The 21,479-nt window shown below is 40.8% G+C and overlaps 1 protein-coding gene across 1 annotated transcript in view; it reads left to right on the top strand.

The window, feature by feature from the left end:
• The first annotated feature begins 1,028 nt into the window (after positions 1–1,028).
• Positions 1,029–21,479, top strand: part of LIMS1 (LIM zinc finger domain containing 1) — a 156,861-nt gene continuing 136,410 nt past the window's right edge. Inside the window, exon 1 of the mRNA XM_023733730.1 lies at positions 1,029–1,140. Coding sequence (XP_023589498.1) covers positions 1,109–1,140 — 32 coding nt within the window. The 5' untranslated portion in view covers positions 1,029–1,108. The remainder of the gene's footprint in view (positions 1,141–21,479) is intronic.

Below are 21,479 nucleotides of genomic sequence, written 5' to 3'. Positions count from 1 at the left end.
ACTATGTCATATAGGGTCGCTATGAGTCAGAATCAGCTTGACGGTACACAACAACCATCACCACCATCACCACCACCAGATGCCCTGGAGTCAACCCTACTCACGGTAACCCCATGTGTGTCAGAGTAAAACTGTGCTCCATAGGGTTTTCAAAGGTGGATTTTTGGAAAGTAGATCGACAGGCCATTCTTCCGACGCGCCTCTCGGTTGACCCAAATTTCCAACCTTTGGGTTAGCAGCCTAGCACCTTAACAGTTTGCACCATCAGGGACTCCAAACAAGGTCCCTATCCTCCTAGAAGTTTAGTAATTCTTCTTCCTTTGGCTTGCTTGACATCACTTTCTCATCCTGTCTCCTTTGGACCCATCACCAGGATGGGTGTAAAGCCCAACACCTTGGTCCCAAGTCCTGCTGCCAGAATCACATGATCCATCAACCAAGTGTAATCGAGAAGTGCCTTCAGGGAAGGAGAACCTGGCCTGCTCCTTCTGCTCGTGGAATGCAACACTCCCACCTCCCGGAGGGGCAGAGGCCTGTTTTGACATACTTGATGTAGGGAAAAAGGCCCTGGAGCCGTGGCACGTGTGGTGGAATCCTCGGCCCACCTGTCCGGCCTTTGTTCTTCCTCCCCGCCTTTAGGCAGAGCCCTGTGAGGGCTCTGGGCGCGAGCTAACCCTATCCTCGCGCGGCTGGACGCCGGGACAAGCCGGGGGCGGGACCAGGGCGGAGTCTCCCTCGCTGTCGGCCCCGCTCCCGCCCGGCCCGCCTATAGGTTCGCTCATCGTGCGGAGCGCGCCCCCGCGCGGCCGGCTCCGCCGAGTCGCCGAGCGCAGCCTACCGCAGCCGGGCGCTTGCCCCGCCATTTGTTCGCTTCGGGTGGGAGGCGGTGGCGGCCTCCCCGCCCCTTCCCCGCCTCTCCTTCCTGCTCTGAGGAACTGGCCTGGCTCCGAGGCCGGCCCAGTCTTTAGCCGCTCCCGCTTCACACGCTCCCGCCCGGCCGCCCGCCCGCCGCAGGGGACAGAAAGGAGGACAAAGTTGGAGCAGCCTTGGCGGGCAGAGGTGCTGGAGGAGACGGCGGCGTCCGAGACGGCCCCGGCGCTGCGCAAAGATGCTGGGCGTCGCGGCGGGAATGACCAACAGGTAAGGAGCCGGGGCCTCCCGCCCCTCGGCGCCCTCTCCATTCATCGCGGCCGTGCGGGCGCCTCTCCCCGCCCTCTGCGGCCCGCCCCCAGGGCTCGAGGACCGGGCTGCCGCCACGTCGCCGTGGACTGCAGCAGCGGCGCCGCCGGGGCTGAGGCGGGGTCGGCCGGGCCGGCGGCTTCGGGGGCGCCTGCCGGGGTTGCAGTTGCCCTTCCTCTGGCAGCTCCCGCGCGGCGCGGTCTCTCGGTGCTGCGGCTGGGGCTGCGCGTTCTCCTCGGACGTGTTGTGGTTACTTTCCTGAAGGGGGTGTCGGGGAGAGACTGGGGCGCCCGCGCCGCGGCCGGTGGCCTTTCTTTCCTGTCGGCGCCCCTGCCTGCCCCTTCCCCACCTCCTCCCTGCGGTGCAATCGCGGGCAGCGGGCCCGGGTCCCAGCCGCTTCTCTGCACTTTAGCCCCGGGCGGTGGACAAGACCTGGGGGTGGGCGTGGGAAGGGCCGACCTGCGGTCACGGAGGCGGCCCGGCGGCCTGGAATCCCTGGGAAGCGGGCGGAGAGAGCGGGGTTCGCTGCTGGGTTGGCCCGCGAACGGCGAGGGCAGGCCAGGGCTTGGCTCCCCGCGGGCATGCGGTATGGGGAGGCGACGGCCGGATTCTCTTGCTTCCCGAGGAATAGCGTGGAATTCCAGCACTTCGTACAAAGTTCTCCAACCGCCTCCCTCCTGGGGGCATACGCTCCTCATCCAGGCTCGGCAGCTGTTTGGGGTTTCTTCAGGCTGCACCCCGGGACCTGCCAAATGGAGAGAATCCTTAATACGTGTGCTTCGCCCGGAGCGGCAGTTAGTGGGACAGACGTGCTCGGGTGCAGGCCAGTCTGTCTTCCAGTCAACATTGTAGCTGTTTATTTGTACGCACATTTTGGAGCCAAGGAGCTTCCTTGGGGTTGAAAAGAGATGCTGCTCTGCCTTCTTTTGTTGAATGTTTTCTGTGCATGGTGCGTTTACATTTTCAGTAAGATCCACTTTTCTGAAAAGTTAAGCGCAGTTACCTCCTAATTCTGCCTTGAGCAGGGGAAGGAAGCCTAAAACAAGTTTTACAAAAAATTACTGTTGATGGGGGATGGCTAAAGCATTTCTCTTATGGTGTTATTATTGGTAAGAAACTTACACCACATTTGTTTGTATTTTACAATCGGTGTATTACTAGGATAGTAGTTTCAGGGTGAACTACAGTGTTTGTAAATTACATGTCAGGATAACAAGCTTTCCAGACAAAACACCGTTTAAACGAGCCTTTCTAATTTTCATTGTTGAAGTGTATTATCCATTACAAGTGCCTTGAGGCCAGATACTGCCTCAGTGCTTATGCTTAGCAAAGTACCTAACAACAGGTACATATTTGTTGAGTTAATAAATTATATTCTAGCAATTGGAATCTGATATAGACCAGCTATTCTCAAATGTTTTGGTCTCAGAACCCCTTTACACTCTTAGAAATTATAGAGGACCCCCTCCAAAGAGTTTTTTCTTATTATAGTTCTATCTATAGATATTTACTGGGTTAGAAATTAAAACAGGCATTAGAAGAATATTAATTTATTGAAATAACAAACTCATGATATGTAAACATACATAACACATTTTTATGAAGAATAGTATTTTCCAAATAAAAAAATTGAGTGAGACAAGTGGCACTGTTTTACATTTTGCAGATCTCTTAAAAGTCTGGCTTAGTAGAAAACAGCTGGGTTCTCTTATCTGTTTTGCATTTAGTCCATTGTGATACGTTGTTTTCGTTGAACTATATGAAGAAAATCTTTTTTTACACAGCTGGGAGAGGCAGGAGTATTTTAACTACTTTTTCAGATAATTGTGGGTTTTCTTTGATACATCACCAAACTGGATATGTGGTAGTTTCTTAAAGGTTAGTTTCAGTGTGGAATCTGAAGCTGTATTAATGAACTTTCTGCACTCTCTTATGTTAAGATCCATTGGTCTAAAATTTTAAATGGATCTTCTACCCAAGAATAATATTGTAACAGCATATGTTTATTATTTGGAAAATAATAGTTCACTGAATTAGGCAGAACTTCCAAATGTTGACACATTTCATTGTATAATACCACTAAATAACATTCATTAATGTCACCACTGATTTAATTAGAAAGTTTTTAGGTATTGGGACGCTATCAAGCTCAAAGCGGTAGATACCAGTTTTCCAAAATTCTAATTTCAGTTTAAAGCTTGATTTTTATCACTGGCAAAAAAACATTATCAATATTTTTCTTCCATGTGACTGTTTCACTTTGTTCATTTTCAAGAAAATGTCTACCAGATACAATCTAAATAACCAGAGATTGTTCATCAGTTGTTCTTTTCAATAAACATGGTGTTCCATGAAAAAAGCATCTAATTCAGCTCGCCACTGTCACACATGAGCTTTTCCTGGAGTTAACCATCTTACTTTGGTATGCAGCAGAAGGAGGTAAGCAGACCTACCCTTTCATCACAAGTGACAAAAAGGAGGGTCAAGGGTCAAGATTTAATAAAATTAATAATTTGTATTGTTCATCAAGAACATTTTTCAATTGACCAGTTTTATTGAGGTCATTGTAGATTCACAGGCAGCTCTGGGAAATAATAATTTACCCATTTTCCGCCAGTGGTAACATCTTGGAAAGTTGTAGTACAATATCACAACGATGATATTGGCAATAATATTGTCAGTCCACCATTCCTATTAAGATTTTCCCAGTTTTACTTGTAGCTGTGGGGTGTGTGTGTGTGTGTGTGTGTTTAGTTCTGTGCAATTTTATCACCACCACCTGTCTTTTTTCTGTGTGTATGTGCTTTAGATGAGTGTTTACAGAGCAAATTACTTTCTCATTAAACATTCAATACACATCGTTTTGTGACATTAGTTGCCAACCCCTTGACATGTCAATACACTCCCCTTCTTGACCTTGGGTTCCCCATTACCGGCTTTCCTGTCCCCTCTTGCCTTCTCGTCCTTGCCCCTGGCTGGTGTGCCCGTTTAGTCTTATTTTGTTTTATGGACCTGTCTTATCTTTTGCTGAAGGGTGAACTTCAGGAGTGCTTCTGTACAGAGTTAAAAGGGTTTCCGGGGGCCATACTCTCGGGATTTCTCCAGTCTCTGTCGGGCCAGTAAGTCTGATCTTATTCTGAGTTAGAATTTTGTTCTACATTTTTCTCCAGCTCTGTCTGGGACCCTCTTTTGTGATCCCTGTCAGAGCAGTCAGTGGTGGTAGCCAGACACCATCTAGTTGTGCTGGACTCAGTCTGGTGGAGGCCATGGTAGTTGTGGTCCATTAGTTCTTTTCCTTGTGTCTTTGGTTTTCTTCATTCTCCCTTTCTCCAGACCGGGTGAGACCATTGGAGTATCTTAGATGGCTGCTGACAAGCTTTTGAGACCCCAAACGCTACTTACCAAAGTAGAATGTAGAACATTTTTTTTATAAACTATATTATGCCAGTTGAGCTAGATGTTCCCTGAGACCGTGGTCCCCACAGCTCTCAGCCCACTAATTCGGTCCCTCCTGGAATTTGGATGTGTCTGCAAAGCTTCCATGACCATGCCTTGGTCAAGTTGTGCTGACTTCCCCAGTGTGGTGTACTGTTTTACCCTTTACTAAATCACCACCATCTGTTTGACAGTTTGCCCTACTGTGGTGGCTTGCATGTTGCTGTGATGCTGGAAGCTGTGCCACCGATATTTCAAATACCAGCAGGGTCATCCATGGTAGGTAGACTTCATCAGAGCTTCAAGACTAAGAACAGTAGGAAAGGCTTTGTGATCTACTTCTGGAAATTAGCCAGTGAAAACCTTATGGATCAGAACAGAACATCGTCTGACTTTCTTGCTTTGGACTCATCACCAGGAGTAATCAGTTGCTGGAGGACATCATGTTTGTTGAAGTAGAATACCAACGAGGGTGTGGAAGACCCTTGGTGAGATGGATTGGTACAACAGCTGCACGATGCCCATGATCATGAGGATGATGCAGGATGGGCAGTGTTCTGTTCTGTGGTGCATAAGGCCACTGAGAGTTGGAGTCAACTGGGTGGCAGCTCTCTGTATCTAATTTTATCACGTGTTGCTGTATCCCTCACTGCATTCAACATACAGAACAGTTCTGTTACCACAAGGATCTCTCATGTTTTCCTTCTATAACCACACCCACCCCTTTGCCCCTCATCTCTTCTTTAACTCCTGGCAACCACTGATCTGTTCTCCGTTTCTAAAATTTTGTCATCTTAAAAAATGTTATATAAATGGACCCTTTGGTGTTGCCTTTTTCATTCAGCATAGTTTTCTGGAGAGTCATCCAATCCAAATTGTTGCATGCATCATAGTTTGTTCCATTTTATCGTTGAGTATTCCGTGGTATATCCGTGGAATCTAGGATGAGAAAGAAATTTTTCATTGTATATCTTTTTATACTATTTTGATTTTTTTAACCATGTGCATGTATTAAATTGTAAAGCATTTACCATCATACCAGGAACATAATAGATGCTCAGTTGATGGGAACTGTACTTACTGATGTTGACAGTTCCTACCGCCCTTGTTCTTTCCCCCTAACTTGCACCTTCTCCTCAGTTTACTATGTTAATGGCACTAACGTAGTCACTTCTGATTTCTTCCTTTCCTTTACTCCCTATAGCCACTTTCTTGCCGAGTTCTACCTTGGGATTTTTTCTTGAATCCATCCTTTTCTTGCTTACTCCCTTATTATAACTTTATTTTCATTCTGGTCCTGATTGTCTTTCAGATGAATGTGAGGTAACAGAATATTAGTGTTGGGAAAGACTTTAGAGATGTATCACAGTTTGTTTAACTGTGCATCTCCTGAAGGACATTTGGGCTGTTTCCAGTTTTTGGCTATTATGAATAAAGTTTCTGTGGATGTTCGTGTACAGATTTTTATGTGAACATGAGTTTTCATTTCTCTGGGATAAATGCCCAAGAGTGTGTGGTTGTCAGGTGGCATAATAACACGTTTACTTTTTTAAGAAACAGACAGGCTTTTCCAGAGTAGCTGTACCATTCTTATCAAGGGCATTTAAAGTGAAATTGGCATTCCTTTACTGCTAGTTCATGGAAATGAAGAATAAAATGACACTGCCACTGCTTTGAGTAGTGCTAAGGGGCCAGCAGGTTTACCCACTATTACTTTTGTACTATTAGTGTGTCAACACAGTGCAAGAGGCTACAGTAACTTCTTAGTACTATTATGAAAATAGTTTTGATCTTGGAGACCTTGTGAAAGGGTCTTGGAGATCCCTATGGGTCTGAGACCACACTTAGAGAACCTCTGTTATAGACATAAATTATGAGGAATGTGCAGGTATTGGGGATATTTAAAAGGGGATATTTACAACTATATTTCTTAAACATGTTTATTAAATGCTTGCTATAGTATGTGGACTCTAATTTTGGGGAGTTTTAGTGGGACTGAGTAACTAAGACTTGAAGAAACACCCTGGAAAAAAGTGACTTTCTACCATTAAGAATTTTCCCCTTATATAACAGCTAGTTATATACGTATGAATATAGTTGTATGAAAAGGTGGGCAAATGTCACAGCAGTGAATGTCTTTAGAAAACTCCAGTGCTCTATTCCTGAGCTCTTGATTTTTTATGAGAGCCGATAAATTTTGGTTGTAGAAAAGATACCTTCACTTGTGGTTGTTCCATGCCCTGTGGGCTTAGAGGAAACTGCATCAGGATTGTGCTGGCTTGATTTTTTTTTTTTTTTTTAAATCATTCCCACCCCTTCCTTTATGATAACCCCTTGACCCATCTCCCGGGCAGCTCTTTTACTAAATGTGGGTGCATTGAGTGAGCTTTGAGTGAGCTTTCTTTTCCTCCTAAATCAGTTGCTGTCAAGTCGATTTTGATTCATGGCAACTCATGTGTTAGAGTAGAACTGTGCTCTAGAGGGTTTCCAGGTGCTGATTTTTCCAAAGTGGATCACCAGGCCTTTCTTTAGAGGCTCCTTTGGGTGTACTGGGACGACCAGCTTTTCAGTTAGCAGCCCAGAGCATTAACTGCAGCACCCAGAGGCTCCCCCATTCCTCCTAGAGAGGGTGTTACAGCCCCTCCACTGGGTCAGAGAAACCTCAACAACTACTGCAAATCAATAATGGGAGACGAGAGCTTTTCTCCCAGGGCCTCTTTTTTTCAATAATGTTGCATCCGTTCTTCAGATGATCATTTAAGTAAACCTCCGTATAGGTCATGTTCTTAGCTAGTTTTGCACTTTAATAGAAGGAAAAGATCTCAAACCATTTGTCAGTTTTACAGTTCTCATAACTACCCTTTTAAGCTGTGGTTTCCCACCCATAGTATCATCTGTATCACATGCTGGACTGTTGCCACGTTGTCTTCCAAAAACTTTGATTTTGGTATACTTGAGAAGCAAGAGCTGAATAAGTTATTGTCTGTAGTGTAGATTCTTCAGCAGCAGTGGTTTTATCCTTCTTCATGCAGACATCATCTCATCTTTTCTATTTGATCACATCAAGACATTTCCACACACTGTGAGGCATTTCCTGTATGGTTTTTCATGTTGGAACATATTTTGGTGCTTGATGAGTCCACAGTGACATTCACCATAGGGGTGGGGAAGCGGTAGATAAAGCAGGCTCAGAGCAGTGCGTCCCATGGGAGGTGGGAAAAACTGTACTAGGAATTGAGTTTGAGTGCCCACAGCATGTGTCTGGTGGTGTGGGAGGCACAGGACTTGGCATTAGCACACCCAGGAGTCTGAAGCTGACTTATTACCTTTTTGAGCAAGTCTTTCATTTTCCCCTTGCCAGTGTTTCTTTACCAGTTTATCTGAGGATCAAGTGAGTTGAAGGATAAAAAGAATGTACAAAAAACAGTTCATATGCACACACATTCTCTTTGTACAAAAAAAAAAAGGGATCATGCTGTTCTGCAATTGCTTTTGTAACTTGAGATATTCTAGGTGTTTTCTAAGTTCGCATTTCTAGATCTTCCTTATTATTATTATTTTTTGGCCTTAGTTTTCATGACTGCTTAGTATATCACTCTACAAATGTGATCTGTTTTATATAACTAGTCCTTGCCAGATGGACATTTGAGTTGCAGTTTTCTGTTATTACAGACACTTATGTCTTTGAACATCTGTGCCAGCGCTTCTGTAGGAGATTCCTGAGAGTGGGTATATGCGTTTTAAATTTGGAAGGTTTGACCCATGTTCTAATCCCAGCGCTTTCCTTCCTGGCTCTTTTCCTGACCTTGGCCCAGTCAACCTTTTTAATCCTCAGCTTTTTAATTTATAAGGTGATACCACCTATCTCAGAGAGTTGTCAGAAAATATAAAGGCAAACAAACATTTCTGAAAGGTTATAAATGAAATTATCAATAATCATTGCCTGTCTTGGCTATCTAGTGCTGCTACAACAGAAATACCACAAGTGGATGGCTTTAACAAAGAGATATTTATTCTCTCACAGTCTAGAAAGCTAGAAGTCTGAACTCAGGGTGCCTGCTCCAGGGGAAGGGCTTCTCTTTCTGTCAGCTTTGGGGAAAGGTCCTTGTCATCAATCTTCCCCTAGTCTGGGAGCTTCTCAGTGCAGGGATTCTGGGTCCAAAGGCTCTTCTTGCTTGGTGGTGGTAGTGAGGTCCCCTTGTCTCTCTGCTCATTTCTCTTATATCCTGAAAGAGATTGACTCAAGATACAACCTAATCTTGTAGGTTGAGTCCTGCCTCATTAACATAACTGCCTCTAATCCTGCCTCATTCACATCATAGAGGTGGGATTTACAACACATGGGAGAATCATATCAGATGACAAAATGGTGGACAGTTACACAATATTGCCTAGCCAAGCTGACACACATTTTGAGGGATACTATTCAGTGCCCCTGGAGAGGGAGTCTAGGAGTTTAGGAATCTAGGACTAGAAAGAAATTTTTCAGTGTATATCTTTTTACATTGTTTTGATTTTTTTAACCATGTGCATGTATTAAATTGTAAAGCATTTACCATCATGCCAGGAACATAATAGATGCTCAGTTGATGGGAACTGTACTTATCAATGCTGATTTTTCCAACTACTCTTGTTCTTTCCCCCTAACTTGCACCTTCTCCTGAATGTCTGTTAATGGCACTAACATAGTCACTTTTGATTTCTTCCTTTCCTTCACTCCCTATAGCCACTTTCTTGCTGAGTTTCCTATCTTGGAATTTTCTTTTGAATCCATCCTTTTCTTTCTTACTCCCTTATTACTTCATTTTCATTCTGGTCCTGATTGTCTTTCAAATGAACATAAGGTAACAGAATGTTGATGTTGAGAAAGACTTTAGAGAATGCAAATTGAGTGTCCTGGGGACTGTCGCATTTTTTCCAAGTAGATGGAAAATCCATATGCATATCAAATATTTGAGGTGGAACAAATAATGTCATATCTATTATGTATATGTGTATATGTATATAAATATTTCTACTTTTCATTTAAATATTGATAAAGTACATATTCTTTTAAAGGGATTATGGAATTTGTGGTAGCATTTTTTCAGTGTATGTTTTAGCTGTCAACATACACTGTAAAGACAATTATGGTAATTTAGAAATCTGAGAAATTTAACATAAAAATGGCTTTATATGTGAAAAAGTTGGAATCTACTAAACTAACATTTTAGTGGATCCACTACACTGGTCCACTAAACTGTTCCTTTATCTTATAGGGGAGGGACTGCCTAGAGAGGTAAAATAGTTTGTTCAAGACCACAGAGCGAGCTAGCTCAATTGGGAATAGAACCCAGACTTCAGATGTAGTATGGCAGTCCGGGATCCCTTGTACTGTGCTACACCAGCTTGCTCTGACTTCATTTAAATTGCACTGTTACACTTTGTTGTATGTTTTTATCTTTCTGTCTATATTGTAAATGCCTTGAGGGCCTAGACCTTGTCTGGTATACCTGCTTCTCATTAGCACAGTAACTGGAAATATCTAAATGAATCGTTAAATATTGCCCCAGACTTATTCTATTACAAGGATCTTCTTGGAATTCACTCTCTTTCAAGTGGATTCCTTTTGTGAAATGTGTTCTTGAGGATTCCTAGCACCTGCTGGTGCCTGTAATTCTTCCACCAGAGACCTAGGTCTTCTCACCCGCCCATGTCCACTGTCCCTACCAGGCAACGTCTCTGAGATCCTTCCTACTGACAGGCTTCTTTACTGATGCATCAGTTAAGTGACAAATGTTACAATCCACTTAAACAGATTATGAATTTATTTTTCACTGGGAAATGTAGTTGTGTTGTTTTGTGGCTTTAAAAAAAAATTTTTTTTTCTAAGCTGGGCAGATTTCTACCCCATGTGAAATGTTTCTCACTCACACGACGAGGAAGAGAGAGAGAACGGACATTGGGTAGGCAGTTAGCAGCCTCTGCCACAGCTAGTTCTCCCTTCTTCTCAATGCAGTAGTTTCAACAGACCTTTTCAAATATGCAGGGGACAGTGCAGGTGCAGCTGAGGAGATTCACAGATGGCTAAGATGTCCCTGTCCTTGAGAATCTTTCAGTGGAACTGCCTTGTCATTCATGTTGGTTCCAGATTTTCCTGAAGTACCACTCTCTTCATACTGCCCCTCTTTTCAAAAAATTAAGAGGCTTCTTGTTGCCTGTCAGATAAGATCCAAACTCTAGATCCTGGAATTGAAGGTTGTTTGTGCTCTGATCCCAACCCATCTTTGGAGCCTTGTCACACACTGTTCCCTAGGCTGTGTTTCTCTAAACTAACCAACCTGCCATTTTCTGAAAACAGCCGGTGCTTTCCCACCTCAGGGCCTTTTCCAGTACTGTCTTCTTGGCCTGGAAAACCCTCTTCTTCTGAGTCTTCTGAGGAGCTAGGGCCAAATTTACTCCTCCTCCCACAAAATAATGAATTCCTGGAACATATATTGAACCTCCACTGTGTTTGGGAGTTAGGAAGTGAGAACTTTACCTGTTCTCTCAAAGCTTTTTGTGGGGTAGTTAGCAATTTGTTTTTATTATGGTTATTTACACATACATCTAATGTTTTCTGACAAATTGTAATCTCTGGAAGGTAAAGGAATGTCTTAATCAACTTTGTTAAATGTCCAAAGGAAAACAAACTGGATTTAAATGGGCTTTACTTATCCTTTCATCCCCTCATTTGTTATCGAATTGAAAAGTTCAGGGCTGGCTCTGCTTAGTGTCTGTGACATTGTTTGAATAAACTCGCAAAACTCTGAGTAAGACAAGATAGCTTTCACATTTGGCTTAACTTAACTCTATGGCGTATTATATGCCAGTGGCAGAGACCCAACATCCACGGAACATTGGGAAGAAATTCAAATGATGTTTAGTCATCCCTCTTTAGCTTATTTCATTTCACTGCCAGCCTACTCTTTTTAATAACCACCTGTTATTAATTACCTACTTTATATAAGTACTTTAAAGATATTATTTTATTTAATAAATCCTACCTTCACAACCACAATATGAAGTAGGACTTTTATGCCCATTTTGCAGATCAGGAAACTGAGCTCAAGAGGTTAAGAACTCACCAGGGTCACACAATTAGCTGGGATTAAAACTTAAGTCTGTCTGACTATAGGGTTGCTATGAGTCGGAATTGACTGGATGGCAACAGCTTTGTTTTTTTTTTTTTTTTTTTTTGACCGCAGAACCTTTCTTTTTAAACACTGTAGTGCAGTGCGTCTCCTCAGTTCACTTCAAGAAGAGATCATAGGTCCTACTTCTTTTTCTAGGTTTTAAGACTTTCTCTTAGCAGGCTCTAAACAACCTATTCAGTTGTATTCCCCACCACTCTCTGCTTACATCATCTTATTGCCAAACACTACAGTCTTTTCTGAACTTGATTTTTGTTACTTTTCTACCAGGAATAATGTACTTTCCTTTTATTTTTATTTTTTGGTCCGAATCTTCATACTTTGTTTAAGCCTCCGCTTAAACTCTTCTGTCTTGGATGTTCTATATAGATTATATCCCTTGGCTAATTGAAAGTAGTGGTTTTTAAACTTCTTGGCCTTGGGATCCCTGATGAGTTCCCTGAGTTTTCTTTTTACTTTATACAGGTAATCTCCGACTTACAACGTATTTGAGTTACGATGAACTACACTTTGGACCATGCTTTTTTTTTTTTTGGCTTACATAATGTGCGTGTAACTGGAGAAGTAGAAAGTGCCAGTGATGAAGCTGTAAGTTTATATATAATGTTTCCAACCCCTAAAGACAAATGAAGATCGGATTTATAAAGATACTGTTAATAAAAGGCAGTATTAATGAAAATAAAGAGGTATTTGATTTACGTCAGAACCGACTTAAGACAGAGTCATCAGAATGGAACCCAGTTGTAAGTCTGGGACTGCCTGTATATCCCAGAATTGGAGCTGAAGAATCTGGCCACCAGGACATGCCGACGGGAGCAGACAAACAAAGCCCCAACAAAAGCCCACTCTTTCTAGCCAAAGTACCAGGAAAGGGGCAGTGTAGCATGACAGAAAACATTAAAACAATAACTAATTTAGGCCAACCACATGCCACAGGAAAGACCAGCAAAATCCAAGTAGGGAACATAGACTTCCACTCTCATCAGGCTGTAATAAGTTGCCCAACGTCTCTGTCGCAGTGGTATCAGAGAAGGCCAAGTAGGGAGCTGAGACTTCCATCCCCATTGGCTGGTAATTAATACCCTCCCTACCACAATGTCAGGTGAGACCATGACATAGCAAGCCAAAACTTCTATCTCTGGCCCATCCTGGAGAAGTATAAGAGAAAGTCAGTTAAAACAGACGGTTCAAATGAGGCCCAGAGTCTCATAACATAATACAAAAACATACAGGTTTCATTAGAAAATCACTAATACCAAGAACCAGGAAACTGAATGAAAACAAACAAATAATCACAACGAATAAATAGATAACGCCAAGACGACAGAGATCTTAGAATTATCTGACAAAAATTTAAAGTGCTTTTGAGAAGAAGGTTTCAGTGAGCAATTACAGAATACTTGAAACAAATGAAGAAATGGAACGTCTCAGTAAAAAGATAGAAAGTTTCCACAAAGAAATAGAACACATAAAGAAGAACCAAAGGGAAATTTTACAACTGAAAAATACAATAACCAAAATAAAGAGCTCAGGGGATGGGTTCAACAGAATAATGGAGGGGATACAGGAAAGAATCAGTGAACTGAAAAATAGAAATTACCCAGTCTGAACAACAGAGAGAAAATAGACTGAAAAAAAAAAAAATGAAGAAAGCCTCAGGGATCTGTGGAACTTTAACAGAATATCTAACATTCATATCATTGGAGTCCCAGAAGGACAAGAGAAAGAGGCTGTGGCTAAAAGAGTGCTTAAAGAAATAATGGCTGAAAGCTTCCCCAAAGTGTTAAGAAATGTAAACATACAGGTTAAAAAAACTGAGTGAAACCCAAACAAGATAAATCCAAAGAAATCTATAACAAGATACATCATAATTAAGCTTCTGAAACCTAAAAAACAGAAAACATCTTGAAAGCCAGAGAAAAATGACACCTATGGTGGGAGGGAGTGGATTAGAAACAGATTTCTCATCAGATGCCATGGAGGCCAAAAGAAAGTGACAGTGTTTTTCAAGTGCAGAAAGAAAAGAACCCAGAATTCTATACCCAGTGAAAATATCCTTCAGGAATAAAGGGGAAATTTAAGATATTTTCAGATAAAGGAAAACTAAGAAACTTGTTACTAGCAGACCTACCTAAAAGAATGACTAAAAGAAGTTCTCTAAACAGAAAGGAAATAATAAAAGAAGGAACTTTGGGATGTCAGGAAAGAAAAAAGAACACAATAAGCAAAAATATGGGTAAATACAATAGACTTTTCCTCTCCTTTTGAGTTTCCCAAATTATGTTTGATGGTTGAAGCAAGAATTACAACTGTCTGATATGGTTCTAAATGTATGTGGACAAAGTATTTAAGACAATTATAAATAGAGAAGGTAAAGAGACATAAAAAGAGATAAGATTTCTGTACTTCACTCGAACTGGTAAAATGATGGTGCCAGTAGACTAGGATAAGTTGTGTATATATAATATAATAGCTGGAGCAACTGCTAAAAAGCTATACAGAGAGATCCACTCAAAACATTATAGATAAATCATAGTGGAATTCCAAAAAATATTCAGACAAGCAGGAAAAATAAAACAGAACATACAACAGAGAACAAACAGAAAAAATGCAATGGCAGACTTAAGCCCTAATAATAATTGCATTAAATGTAAATGGGCTAAATGCACCAATTAAAAGACAGAGCTTAGCAGAGTGGGTTAAATAATGTGACCAATCTATATGCTGTCTAAAAGAAGCTTACTTCAAATATAGTGATATAGGCATATTGAAAGTAAAAGGATGGGAAAAGCTACATCATGTAAATATAAATCAGGAATATTAATAATATTAGTCAAAGACTGTATTAATATCTCTTAATATCAGATAAAGTAGATGCAGAGCAAAGAAAATTTCTGGAGATGGAGAGGGATGTTATGTAATGATAAAGGTTCTACCCTTAAAGAAGACATTACAATCCTAAATATGCATGCACCAAACAACAGAGCTCCAAAACATTTGAAACAAAACTGATAGAACTGAAAGGAGAAATAGACAAAACAACTGTTACAGTTGAATACTTCAACACCCTGTCTCACCAATCGATAGAAAACCTAAATAGAAAAATCAGCAAGGATGTAGAAGAACTCAGCACCATTAATCAACAGGATATAATTGACATTTATAAAACACTTCACTTAATAACAGCAGAATATACATTAAGTTGCCGTGGAACATATACCAAGAAAGACCATATCCTGGGTTTTAATATAAACCTCAACAAATTTAAAAGAATTGAAATCATACAGTGTGTGCTCTGACCACAGTTAGATCAAACTAGAAATCAGTAACAGAAAGAAAAAGGAAAGTCTCCAATTCGAAATTATATAACACACTTCTAAGTAATTCATAGGTTAAAAAAGATGTCTCAGAGGAAATAAGAAAGATACATTCAACTGAATGAAAATGAAAATATAACTTACTAAAATTTGTAGGAAACAGCTAAAACAGTGCTGGGAGGGAAACTTAGAGCACTAAATGCATACATTAGAAAAGAAGAAAATAGTCTTCAGAGGATAAATAGTTAAAACTATAGTGTATCCATACCAGGCAATATTATTCAGCAATAACAAGGAATTAACTATGAATATATGCAACAACTTGGATGGATCTCAAGGACATTATGCTGAACAGAAAAAAAAAAAAATAGTCATCTCAGAAAAGTCACATACTGTATGATTCTACTTATATAACATTCTCTAAATGGCAAAATTATAGAGATGGGAAACAGATTAGTGGTTACTACAGGTTAAGAGGGAGTGTGGTTAGAGGCAGGAGTAGGATGGGTGTGGATATACAGAGCAACATGAGGGATCCCTTTGGTGATGGAAATGTTCTTGGCTGTATTAGTGTCAAATCCTGATTGTAATATTGTACTGTAGTTTTGCAAACGTTATCATTGGGGAAACTGGGTAAAGTGTATACAGGTTCTCTCTGTATTGTTTCTAGAACTGCATGTGAATCTACAGTTATCTCAAAATAAAAAGTTTGATGAAAAATATGCAAGTTTGCTCGAAAGGGCAACAGCTATCTTCTTCCCATCTCTGGCCCATTGAAAATTTCTTGGTTTTATTATACCAGTGGTAATTTTCCCAGACAATGCATAGTCTTAATTTCTATGGAAATTCTTCAAAAGTAAAATGGAGAGTGACTGACGATAAGGAGAATAAATGTGTTTTTGGATACCTGAATTAAATTATTCTGTTTGATCCTGCCTCATTTACCAAAAGCAACATGAAATAGAAAATTGAAGCAATTATCTGAATGAGTCAGATCTTTCAGATTTCTCTCAGCTTCTGTCAGAAACACAGGTTTGGCTTCTCCAGATGCAAAACATCTCCTTGAGAATGACAGTGTTTCATTTGAAATTTTAGATGGAAAGGGTTAAGGAAGTCATGATTCCCTCTCTGGTGTTTCTGGAGCAGAGCTCAGGAATAACTTTTTCAGAGCATCGCTTGTGTTTAAAGGGCTCTCACATTCTAATATTGTCCAGAGCTGTGCGTATGCTGGGATTGCATCAACTGAGGAGACGTTGGGCCAGCAGTAATGATGTAGGTTTTTAGTATTGATCATCCTTAATTCCACGGTCTACCTGTATAATGTTTTGGAATTTATAAAATGCTTTGTCTTGTCACCCGATCCCTGTCTTTCCACCTTGTTTATGATTTGACCACTTCAACCCCCGAGCTGCCAGGAGATATGTTTTACACTTTGAGAACTGTTTGATATTAGAGCATATCTTTTTCTTTTGTATCTTCATCCTTTTACATATTCTGTTTTCCTGACATTATGTTATCTGTTAGTTATTCCCGATCTTTCTAGATTCATCTCAGGAATCATCTTTTCTAGGATGTCTTCCTCTCCTGTTTACCCCAGAGAAGTGTTACACATTTCTGCCTCTCCACTCCACTAATATTTGATAACTTGTGGTATAATTCTTGTCACATTGTATGAAAATGTGATTATTTTCCTGTATCTCCCCTTCAGACTCTGAATTTTTTCAGGGAAATGATTTTACCCCATTCACCTTTGTGTTTTAAGATCTAACAATGTCTAGGCCATATTTGTGTTCAATAAGTAAATGAATAAGGATAAATTTCAATATGTTTATTTTCACATAAAGAATTGAAGACTTGGGTTTTAAAAAAATGTACTCAGGGTACAAATCTGACAGGAGGAGCTGGAACTTGAATTTTAGTAACTTGACTCTAAAGAGAATGTTTTTTCTTCCTGGGGTGCCTGACCCAACTGGAATAAGCCATACCTTTACCAGTTCCAGCTTACCGAAATTAAAAGAGCCACATGTTTTCACTAATCTATGCTGATTGGAGGTCCCTAGGTGGTGCAAACAATTTGTGCTCAACTACTAATCAAAAGCTTGGTGATTTGAACTCACCCAGTGGTGCCATGGAAGAAAGACCTGGCGATCAGCTTCCGTAAACATTGCAGCCAAGATAGCCCTGTGGGGCAGTTTTATTCTGTAACACGTGGGGTCACCATGAGTTGGAATCAACTCGATGGCAGTGTTTTTTTTTTAATGGTGTTTGGATGTTAAAAATTGGAAACAACACATATAGAGGTTAAGAGCATTGACTGTAGCTAAACTGCCTGTGCTCAAATCCCACCTCTTTATCTGCTACCAGAGTCCCTGGGTAGTGTAAACCATTAAGTACTCACCTGCTAACCAAAAGGTCGAAGGTTCAAGTCCACCCAAGGGAGCCTTGGAAGAAGGCCTGGCAATGTACTTGTGAAAAATCAACGATTGAAAACCCTATGGAGCATAGTTGTACTCTGACATATATGAGGTCACCGTGAGCTTGGAATCGACCGACGGCAAATGGTAGTATCTGCTGCCAGTGGGCTAACTTCTGTCTGCCTTCCATGTAAAACGAAGATCATAGTACTTACTTCGTATGGCTGTCATAAGGATTAAACAAGTTACGTGTAAAATGTTTAGAACAGTGCCCAGCACATTAAATGCTGTGTTTGCTATTATAATGTATTTTTTCTTGTTGTTAGTAAAAATAAGGAAATGGGGAATTCCTTAGTAAATGTGAAACGTAAGAGCCATTCTTAGCTCACAGGCTGTACAGAAATAGACACCAGGGCAGTTGGGCATGTGGACCATATTTTGCTGACTCTCATGTTAGATCATTAATTCATTAAGGATTGCAAAATGTCCACCGGACTGAGTCCAATACAGCTAGATGGTGCCCGACTACCACCACTGACTGCTCTGAGCAGGATCACAACAGAGGGTTCTGGACAGAGCTGGAGAAGGATGTAGAGCATAATTCTAACTCACAAAAAAAAAGACCAGATTTACTGGCCCGAAGGAGACCGGAGAAACCCCGAGAGTACGGCCCCCAGACACCCTTTTAGCTCAGTGGTGAAGTTATCTCTGAGGTTCACTGTTCAGCCTGGGAGTGGACGGCCCCGTAAAACCAAATGGGACTAATGAGGTACAGTAGTCCAGTGACAAGGGCCAGAAGGCAGAAGGGGACAAGGAAGCTGTTGATAGGGAACCCAAGGTTGAGTAAGGATATTGTTGATGTGTTGTGAGATTGTTAACCGTTGTCATAGGGCAACATGTGTAGTAACTGTTAAATGAGAAACTATTTTGTTCTGTAAGCCTTCATCTTAAGTGAGAATAGCAGCACAATTGGAAGAGCGTAGTCAATGTCACTGAACTATGCATGTAGAAATTTTGAAATGCTGTATCTTTGGCTATGTGTATTTTCACCGAAAAAAAAGGTTGAGAAGTTAGAGGGTTGACATGTTGTGGGGTTGTTAACCAGTGTCATAAAACAATACGTGTACTACTGTTTCATGAGAAACTATTTGTTCTGTAAGCCTTCACTTGAAGTACAATAAAAAAAACAAAAAAGAATTGCAAAATGGTGATACTCTAATTCTGTCATTGCTTAGCCGGAATACTTCTAAGAGAAGCTTCCTCCTCATTGACTTCACCTAGTGATACATCTTTATAGATTATAAATCACTTTTCCATTTGTTATCATGTAATCCTATTCCAGTCTCTTTCTCTACTCAACAATGTATGTGTTGCCATGCATCACTTTTATATAATACTGGACATGGAATCTCTGCTCAAAAACATGTCTGACCTGTTTGTGCCTAGATAATACTTCACTTTTGTATGCTTTGAAGTTTGCAAAGTACTTCATGTAGAGTTGAGGTCTCAGATTTTCTGACTTGACCAGTGGATTTTCTCTTGCTCTTAGGCGGCATTCCTATTCTGCAAAGTGGATGTAGCTCTTGTTTTATGAACCGCTTTGGGCAGGGTGGCATCTGCTACTTTTTGGTAGAAGCCCAGCAGAGTAATGAATAACTTCCTGCTCACATTGAATGCTCCCTGTTCATTGGCCAGTTGCCATGCCATCAAAGAATGTAGTTAATGCTTGTGTCATTTATGGCTGAACCAGCGGAGCCTAGCTATCCATTCCATAGCAAACTTGTCTCTAATTTGGGTGACCCCCTTTTTTTTTCTTAAGGCAGCAGTACAAATAGTTCCATGTTAAATATCATGTAGAGTTTGAAATGCTCTTCATTGACAACAGGAAAGGATGACAATCTGTAAAGGACAAAGTAAGTTGGTTGTGGAGTGCTTGTAAATCATTTGGCTATTAATGAAGTCCAGATTTTTTAAAAGAAAATAAAGCTTTCCTTAACAATCTTCTTGTTTGCATTATAGCTTTCTCCTTTTCAGTGGTTGACCTGTCTGTAATTGCATCTGTGTTAATTTAGTCTGTGACTGAAGAAAGCATATGACTGATGGAGAGTTCTGATTTAATGACAGGATAAGAAGAAAGGATGATGGATTCATTAGGTAGAATCCTATTTTGAAGTTAATATAAATTTTGAGTAAAGTTTCTCCCTCACTCTTTGGATTACAGAGTAGCAGTTAGACTTTCTGACTTCACCACAGGACTGGTGAACTTAGACATTTACTGATGTGTAGTTGAACTTTAAGTTTCTAGGAAGTAGACCAAGTCATATTCCAGGACGTGAGACTGTCAGGCAGATGGCCAGTATTCTACATTTCACCCTCAAAGGGCAGTTCAGGGCAGAGGTGGAATTTGGTGCGGTGTTGAGGATTTCTTTCTTTTTTACGCCTTTGGAACCTGATGGGGAGAGAATCCTGAAGAACTGAGCACCCTGTCAAACGGTTGTTTTCTCAGGCCTGGCCTCACTGAGATAGATGCAAAAACAGTCAGATAAAAATTTCTATGTGCTAAGACCATAATTAAGGAGCCCTAGTGATGAGGTTAAGTGCTTGGCTGCTAACATAAAGGTTGGCAGTTCAATCCCACCCAGCAACTCTGCGGGAGAAAGACCTGACCTGCTTCTATAAAGGTTACAGCCTAGAAAACCCTATGGGGCAGTTCTGCTCAGTCACATGGGGTTGCTACGAGTCAAAAATCGACTCGACAACACCGAAAAAAGACCATAATTAGCTGGAAAGAACCTTGGGCATTTTGATTTACGGCTTTTATCCAACCTAGATTTCTTCTTTTTAAGTGTCCTAGAAGCTAAGGCACATGCATATAGGTTAAAATTTAGCCTAGTTCTTCAGGCTTGGGTTGGATGCCCTGTCACTTAACCCTAATGGGAAATTTTAGGACGCAGCAAACCTTTCACTACTCTCTAATTTTCTTATGCAGAGAGTGTGTGAGGGAAATGATGTCCAAAATATCACAGTCTAAGGTCTTTGGCCGCATTAGAATATATTGGTTCCCTTGAGTTTTAGTGGATTGCTGCCAGAATAGTTCTTTCTTCGGAGTACAATGTAGACTTTGTCACACTGAAGTATGTTTTAGGGAATATACAGTAGTCTTCATCAGAATTTTAAGATGTAATAATTCTTAAATGAGCAGCCTTTTGTTTTAGGAGTGTGGGTCGTGGTATTTTTGTAATAACCATGAAACCTTTGTAAACATGGCTAGAGACTAGTATCTCTTTTTTAAAAATGAGTTCAAGAAAGTAAGATCTTCGTGACTAGCCCCAGGGCCTCTGGAATACCGTGTTAGGTTTAGCCCATTTCAGGTGATTGAGTACATTTACATGATTGAGGGTAATGATGAAAGGTGTTTAAAAAAAATTAACAGATGTCTGTGTAGGATACTTGGTTATCTCGTTTATAAACTGGACCAGAGTGACAGTGATGTAACTTTAACTCAGACTTTGAGGTGGATACAAGACTAATTTCTGAAACAATTTAATCGTGTTTGTGGATTTAATGTGCTTTTTTTTTTGGCTGGTGAACTCACTGCAGGAAATGAGAGCATATTTTGTCTTTTGGACATTTGCCAAATTTGCAGCTTGAAACATCTGCAGATGTCTGTCTAAGGCAATTTCTTTGTGCTTTGTAATGGAATAAAGTATGGATATAGGCATATGAAAGTTACTTTATTTTAGACCTTGGGTTTTCCATCACTTGAAAGGTGCTTCCGCTTTGGGAGTGTTAGTGACGATGACAGAGGGCATTGTTAAAGTATAGAAAATGGAGCTTACTTTTTAATATGTGTTCTCTATTGAACTTAATGAAAGACCAGAAATTTCTAGTGATTCCTCAAAATTTCAGGTCTATTTTTTTTTTTTCCCCACAAGGTTCATTTTGGGATCGTGAGACCAGAC

Source organism: Trichechus manatus, unplaced genomic scaffold (genome assembly GCF_000243295.1).
Source record: "Trichechus manatus latirostris isolate Lorelei unplaced genomic scaffold, TriManLat1.0 scaffold00004, whole genome shotgun sequence".
Taxonomy (NCBI): Eukaryota; Metazoa; Chordata; class Mammalia; order Sirenia; family Trichechidae; genus Trichechus; species Trichechus manatus.
This window is presented reverse-complemented; position numbering and strand designations above follow the sequence as displayed.